At 48.9% G+C, this 7,500-nt stretch overlaps 3 protein-coding genes across 4 annotated transcripts in view; 2 read left to right on the top strand and 1 right to left on the bottom strand.

Annotated features, from left to right (window-relative positions):
- The window catches only part of LOC125953919 (DAZ-associated protein 2), a 215,716-nt gene extending 214,670 nt beyond the window's left edge, over positions 1-1,046 (top strand). For both annotated transcript variants that reach the window (XM_049683758.1, XM_049683759.1), the window contains exon 5: positions 1-1,046. This exon is cut by the window's left edge and continues 781 nt beyond it. The gene's annotated coding sequence lies outside the window, so the exon portion shown is untranslated.
- Positions 1,047-1,459: 413 nt separating this feature from the next.
- On the bottom strand, positions 1,460-5,405 carry LOC125953906 (uncharacterized). Its single transcript, XM_049683740.1, has 2 exons — positions 4,826-5,405; positions 1,460-3,538 (listed from the first exon to the last, which is right to left on the bottom strand). The coding sequence occupies exons 1-2, from the start codon at positions 5,328-5,330 to the stop codon at positions 1,857-1,859; spliced, it is 2,187 nt and encodes a 728-aa protein (XP_049539697.1). The 5' UTR covers positions 5,331-5,405; the 3' UTR covers positions 1,460-1,856.
- Positions 5,406-5,656: 251 nt separating this feature from the next.
- LOC125953905 (cyclin-T) overlaps positions 5,657-7,500 on the top strand; it is a 6,347-nt gene continuing 4,503 nt past the window's right edge. The window contains exons 1-7 of the mRNA XM_049683739.1: positions 5,657-6,256; positions 6,418-6,535; positions 6,607-6,817; positions 6,904-6,949; positions 7,020-7,110; positions 7,231-7,392; positions 7,460-7,500. The exon at positions 7,460-7,500 is cut by the window's right edge and continues 149 nt beyond it. Coding sequence (XP_049539696.1) covers positions 6,072-6,256; positions 6,418-6,535; positions 6,607-6,817; positions 6,904-6,949; positions 7,020-7,110; positions 7,231-7,392; positions 7,460-7,500 — 854 coding nt within the window. The 5' untranslated portion in view covers positions 5,657-6,071. The remainder of the gene's footprint in view (positions 6,257-6,417; positions 6,536-6,606; positions 6,818-6,903; positions 6,950-7,019; positions 7,111-7,230; positions 7,393-7,459) is intronic.

Consider the following 7,500-nt stretch of genomic DNA (forward strand, 5'->3'; position numbering starts at 1 on the left):
TTATTATCATAGAATTTTGGGCATAAAAAACGTGGATAGTGATAATCGAAATTACAAAACAGAAAGTAATCTGAATTTCTCCAAATAACTCGTGTGTTCAATCGTTGATGCAGATACTTTGATAACAGGTGCATCAGAACCGGAAAGCAGTGAGCCAATTTGCGTGGACTAGGGCGGTCGAACCTTACTTGAGAGTTGCCATCTCAATAGCATAATGAAATGCTCAACATTAGATACGGACTTGGGCTGAAGGGCCATGTTAAGCGACATCACGGACAGTTACAATTAGGAGAAATTCATTATTGTTAGCAAAGGCAGTAGAGAGAGGAAAGACGGTGCATTGAAGATGAGTACGCCGCATACAAAGTGTCTCCCGTGGCTCGGCAAAGAATCTGATACAACAAGAGAATGGAATTCCGGTAAGGACAAAGCTCCAAGAGCGAAAAACTACCAAGAGCAATCTTCGATACACAAAATCATACAATTCAAGCACGGGAAACGTTCACAACATGTTTCCGGTGCTCTTAATATCACGCCGGACGCAAACGACTGTTGTCTTAACTCTTACAATACACCGATCGCAGGAAAACCATACAAATAACTTTACAAAATCGGAAGGCAGGAAGCCCACTTCCTACTTTATCATCGGACCAACCTGGTAAGGGAGACATTTACCACAAGAACAAGAGACTTCCAGTGGAGCGTGGCAGCATGTGTTCGAATCAGCGGGAAAGAAAAGCACAATGAAATCGAAGCGCAAAAGAAAACGAGTCAACGGCAACAGCAGTACGTAGCAATAACCTCATCCTAGAGAAAACACACAGAAACACACGTAGAACTCCCCAACCCGCAAATATTCCGCTAGGAAAAAATTGACTTTGGATTTGGGAGGCAAAATTTGGGTAGGAAAAAAGGATTGCAGCAAATGCAGTAAAAAAGAAAGCAAAAAAAATGAAAAAAACGCAAAGCAAATTATGAAAATAAGAACAAAAAAAACATACATCCACGTGATCTAGTTTGGCTGAGATACTTTATTCCAAAAACAAATAATATATATACTTATATATATATATACATATATAAATGATATATATTGAACCCCGAACATTTGAAATGGAGTAAAAGGAAGTGAAGCGATTGGATAGTCATTTATTGTTTATTGCAAGACGCTAGTGAAAGTTGGATCGGAAGGTGGAAGGATGTGGAGGTTGTGAAATGGCTTACGAGGAAGGAGTTGAAGTGATCGATCCATCGGATAACGATCACTTCATCTCTGCCGATAGTGATGATCAGCGAGCGTCTGAAAGCCAAAGGGACCGGAGACCGAAAGGGGGAAACAGAATGGAAAAGAAGTTCTTGGGAGAGGGCGGCACCTGGTGCTGCGTGTTGCAACACGCCAGAGGGTGGGAGAGGAGAAAACGTTGTTTACTTTCGGAAAAGTTTACTCGTTTTTGGTTCAGATACGTTTTTCTTATTTTTATTTTTTCTATTCATATTTTAGCTACTTTCTTGGTTGTTGTTGAAGCGATTCCAAATTGAGCAAACTATAAACTCTCCTCATAGCTAAAACCACAGTCCCCCTATTCACTTTCAAACACAAAACACGAGAACATATTATAAACCTTACAACAATAACGGAGAACAGCAACAAACAGCAAAATACTACGACTGCGTCACACTCAGTAGTTCCGTTCCTTCGTAAGCGAAACTGTTGTTTCGCGTAGGTTTTTTTGCGATTGCGCGAGAACAAAAACAAACCACAAAACGCGTACGAATAAAGAACAAATCAGCAAAATGTTACTGTTTTATTTCGATAAAAAGGAGATGTGCAAAATGAAACCTTACCATAGCTAGACCTATTTCGGTTGGCGACGCGTCGTCTTATCGCCGCTGCCCCTCGATAACCCCGAGTCGACTGCCTTGTCTTTCGCTTGTCTTGGTTTAACTTTCGTTTCATCTGCGTTGATTTCAGGCACACTGGATTCATCCTTGTTCGGTTGTTCCTGTGCGTCCAGCGTAGTGCGTCTACGTTTACTCTCAGTGGCATGGTCGGAAGAAGCTAGCTCTTGCTCCTTCTCTATCGTTACCGTTTCTGTGATATCCATCTTTTCTACTTTTGCATCCTTTTCCACTTTCACCATTTGGTCTTCCTCTTGCTTGCTTGCTGGTGCATTCTCTCCGGCGGATGTATCCATTTTCTCTGCCGATTCCGGTTTAATGAATGCTTCTACTTCAATATGGTCAGTTTTATGCGCCTCAGAGGCGAGCGGATCAACATCAGGCTGCGATGGCTGTTCTGCGTCCGTTTTGACCAAAACATAATCTGTGTTTTCCTGCTCTAGCTTTGGTTGCTCTTGAGGAGCAGTACCACTACCAACTCCGATAACTTCGGGACGATTAGCATTCGCCAGTGTGTTGCCAGTTTCGTCATGTGCAATCGTAACGTTGCTCTCAACCGACGGTGGCACCACGGGTTTGTCGTCTTCGTCTTCGACTGGCTCAGCCTTCAGTGAAAGTATCTCCTCTTCGTGCTCTTTCTTTTGTCTTTCCAGTGCTGCCCGAGCGGCACGTGTGTTGCGCATACGCTGAGGTGTTGTTACCGGTTCCTGCTTAAAGATTTTACGGGCACTTTCACCCTTCGGTTCCACCTTCACGGACGGAGATGCCACCGTGGGATTCTTCTGATCAGCTTCAGCTACCGCAACCGTTTCCTGTTTCATAGTAGGCATGGCGGTAGTAGCTGCTGGTGTTGTCACGGTAACCTCCGCTTCGCCTTCTGATTCCGATTCGTACTTACGCTTGTTGAACGTACGCTGTGCTGGTAACTCGACGTGCAACGGGCAGGTCGCATTCTCGAACAGGCCTGCCAATGGTTCCTGACAGCTGACACCACCCTTCTCGATGCCGCATGCCCGAAACAGTACCTGCTTCTTGTCCTCGAGTATGTGCTTTCGGCAAAACTTGCAACATGGCAGCGTCCGTTCGCCACACTTGACACCGCCCTCGGTAAAGGCGCATTTTGGCAGTGACGGAGGCTTCTGCTGTAAACCTTCCGTCGCTTTGGCACGCTTTTCCAGGTACTTGCGCTGCAAGATCGATTCCACCCCGTACTTGCGGTGGTAGCGGTTGAGGCCTTTCAACTTTTCATAACGCAGCCGTTCACGGGGCGTTTCCTGATACTGGTTTGAGATGCTGCAACGCGTTTCGCGCTCCTTGCGCAGATCCTGCAGGTAGCTACGACGTTTTTCACACAGTACGTGCTGCAGACGGTGCAGCTGCTCGACGTACAGTGTCTGCAGACGCGTCAGCTTCTCCTTCGTTATACGCGTCACCTCTTCGGCCGTATAGACACCGGCGTGCTTCAACGGATCGTCACCTTGGGAGTCCACACTTTCATTGTCGGAATTGTCCATATCCTGGCCCCTCCAGGAGGTACCATACTTGGGCATGACTGACGCTTCATCGTTCGAGCTTGAATCGGAAGCATAATCGAGCACGATCCGTCTGGCATCGTTGACGGCCGTAACATCCACATCGACTGCAAAAGGAATAAGATCGGTAAAATTTAATTAGGCCAGATACGTGGGATCATTTAGCGTGGTGAAAGCAATTTCGTACAAGGCTACGGGGAGTTACGAGAACTTTCCGTAAATATTCTAATGCAGGGTAACCAAGACGCACATCACTCAATTTCAGACAACAAGTGATCGTTTGTTCTATTATGGCTCTCTCAGAAGTAATGAATAGCAAACGATTCAACGCAACGAGATACAGATGATCAACATGAAGAGTTAGACAGCTTTGGGTTTGTTTGTAGAAAAAAAAAACAAGAAAGAACGTTCAACCCGGAACATGATGCAGACGATCGCAAACACCGACACTGTCCTATGTGCGTCAGTTGCGCAGACTATGCTACTATAAAAAGCCGTGCCATTATTAACGATCCGTTGCAGACAACGAGAACACAGAAAACATGAAAGGACTTCTACTGCTGACGCTGCTTCTAGTAAGCACGGCCCTGCCGGCCCAAGGACAGAACGTGAACATCCAGGTCAACGCGGATGGATCGATTACGATTACAAGTGGCAGCGGTTCGACCGTCACGGTTGCGGCCAACTCTCCCAATATTCTAACCACGCTAACCGCCATAATCCAAGGAATGATGGCAAGCACTACCACTACCGCTGCCACAACAACCACCAGTGCTCCGACCACTGCGGCTACCGCCACGGTCACAGCTGCTACCGCAACTACTGCTCCAGCAACGGCATCAACGGCGGCCACGGTAACAACTGCCGCAACCACCACCACGACGATTGCGCCAACTACTACGACGACGGCCGCTCCGACGACTACGCGCGCCGGTTGTGGTGGACGTCCCGGTTTTGGTGGTGGCATCGGCATCGGAATTGGTATCGGCGGAGGTTTGTTCGGACAGCGGCCATCAATCGGTACCGGAGGCCTGGGTTTGGGAATCATCCCTGGTGTAATCAATCTAGTAGGCAATGTGTTGTCAGCCAAAACTAACTTCGAGGGACGCACCGCCTATAACACTGGTACGCTCGGTGGTAACCTCGCTCAAACGGCCGGTGGTGTGATTGGATCGGCCGCTGCTGGCCTAGGAAATGCCGTGGGTAGCGTGCTTGGTGGTATCATACCACGTGCGACAGGAACCGGTTCCTTTAACCTCGGTGCTGGTACGGGGCTTAACTTCGGAGCCCAACCTGTATTCGGCTAACAAGGTTGATCGCCTCGGAATACAATCCTCAACATTCTTCCTACAATAAATTTAATTGCAAAATTCTACATCGCAAGCGAGTCTTACCGAACGGATCTACTGAAGGCGTCACGACGTCCACATCGTTCTCGTCGTCATCCTCGTGTACAGTTATCTTGAGTGGCGTGCTATTCCCCGGGTAGTGCGGCTTGATTTTGTCCACCTTTACATGATGGGCAAGGCTGTGGAGAAGCGTTTCCGTCGTCTCGATCGGAACGAGCTTGCCGATCGTGGACTTGGTTTTCTGGAGCTGCGTTTGGCGACTGTGTTCGAAGCAAAAGTTTGTCCCAAACTCCTTCTTGGCATCATATTTGGGTGATGGTTCGAGGCAGCGCCTTCCGTTGGCGTACAGATAGCCGCATTGCTTGTAGGGAGCCTTCGGATCCTGCAGGATGTGCCGGAAGCAAAACAGGAAGCTCTCGTACCGCGGCAGAGAGCACTCGTACTGCGTATTGGCGCAGGTTTTGGCTTTACGCTCGATTTCCTGGAATATCTGATCTCGAACGGCCTTTTCGGTTCCGGAATCCAGCGCGGGTTGCGGATGCGGTCCCATCGTCGACGCGGTAGCACAAAATACACTTTTTACGAAAAACGACGCTTGTTTTCAGAAAATTTTCATCATCCACGATGCGGTTATAACCGATTGTGTGATCCACGATGCGGTTATAAACGGTTTGATGAATTCACGAATCGGTTCCGTGAGTAGCGAGAAAAACAGGTCGTTTTGCTGCGCTGGCAGTAGCGTACTTCGAGCTGTTGCTGCAGAGGCAGAAGTGTGAGCGAAACCGAAAATGCGAGCGAAGTTGCGAAAATGCGAGTTTCGCCCGCGCTTCTGCTCGACTGCTCGGGGTTCCCCTTCCAGTCCAGCCGAGCATTCGAGCAGTGTTGTTTTTCGTTTGAGGTTAGAGAGGTTTGAGGTGTAAAAATCGTTTTTTCCACCAAAATATTTCACAAACCTGGAAACCGATTGCCCGAAATTATGTGCTGATTACTTCGCGTGCGATCAACAAAGCAATCTGCGAGGGAAAACGGGCGCAGATGGCTTTGCTAGCGCAACGAAACTAGTGCGAGCTGATTCTCTGTGATCTCCTCTCTCCATCCACGACGGAATAAAATCGCGCCGTGGTGGTGGCCGTGAGCTGCAGAGTTGTAAGGTGCGCTGGAAGGAACTCCGAGTCGACGACGGTGTTTCGGTGTTGTGCTGCTTCCGGAGGACGAATCATCTCCCTAGCACCCATCAACCAGCCGCGCATACCAGCAGCAGCAGCAGTAGAAGCGGACGCGACGGCAATCGATGGCTTCCGGCAGTAGCACCAGCAGCGGAACGAGCAAGAGTAACGATGACTCGAAATGGTACTTCACTGCCGAGCAGCTTGCCCTCTCTCCGAGCCGCAAGTGCGGCATGGATGCGGATCAGGAACTTATGTACAGACAACGAGCCGCCAACCTGATACAGGACATGGGTCAGCGGTTGCAAGTGTAAGCGAGCGTTTCCCATCCCCCTTTTTACCCCAGAGGCTGTCAAGTGAAAGTGTCTTCTTGCAGGGTCTTCTTCTCGGAGACACCCAGAAACTTCGGAGTCCTTCTTCTTGCGCTGACTGTTAACATGCTGCACGTGTTTTCTGGTTTTTCCATTTCAGTTCCCAGCTTTGCATAAATACGGCCATCGTTTACATGCATCGCTTCTATGCATTTCACTCGTTCACCCAATTCCATCGCAACAGTATAGCGGCGGCTGCTCTTTTCCTAGCAGCGAAGGTAGGATTGCTGCGATGATGCTGGTGGCATCCGAAAAGGGACTTCTTTCATTCATTCCCTTCAATTCCAAGGTGGAAGAGCAACCGCGCAAGCTGGAGCACATCATCAAGGTGGTACACATTTGCTTGGGACTCGATGCACCGGATCCGGTTCGCGAAAGCTATGCCGAGCAGGCGCAGGATCTAGTGTTCAATGAAAATGTGTTGCTCCAGACGCTCGGCTTCGACGTTGCCATCGACCATCCACACACGCACGTTGTTAAGACCTGTCATCTGGTGAAAGGTAAGAACAGAACGAGCATCAGGCCCCCGGCTCATACGGTGGTTTAACCTTTCCCGATCGTCACTTTTTCCGATCTAATTTTACAGCTTCCAAAGACCTGGCACAGACATCTTACTTCATGGCATCCAATAGGTAAGCGCAAGGCAAATGCGCCGCCAGGGTGCGGACAAACCTTCAACCTTTAATCTTTTGTGATTTGCAGCTTACACCTGACAACCATGTGCCTCCAGTACAAACCGACGGTAGTGGCTTGCTTCTGCATTCACCTTGCCTGCAAGTGGTCCCGCTGGGAGGTGCGTTTGTAGTAGATCGATCGACTTTTTTTCAGCCACCGGTACTCAGGTCTTAAAAGTCACTCAAACTGTTTTTTTCCATACGCCCCTCGCCCTCTTTTTCTGGCCACTCGCGCGCAGATTCCACAGTCGAACGAAGGGCGGCACTGGTTTCACTACGTCGACAAGACAGTGACGCTCGATCTGCTGAAGCAGCTGACCGATGAGTTTCTTCACATCTTCGATCGCTGTCCGACGAGGCTCAAGAGCAAAGTGAAATCCATACGAGCTGACCAGGCACCGGTAGGACTCACCTTTTGCTAATTCCTTTCGTGAACTGGTTACTAAATCCGTTACTACTTCTCCACAGGAGGATTCCGGTAGACGTTCGGGTAGCAGTAGCGGCAGTGG

Source organism: Anopheles darlingi, chromosome 3 (genome assembly GCF_943734745.1).
Source record: "Anopheles darlingi chromosome 3, idAnoDarlMG_H_01, whole genome shotgun sequence".
NCBI classification, from domain to species: Eukaryota; Metazoa; Arthropoda; class Insecta; order Diptera; family Culicidae; genus Anopheles; species Anopheles darlingi.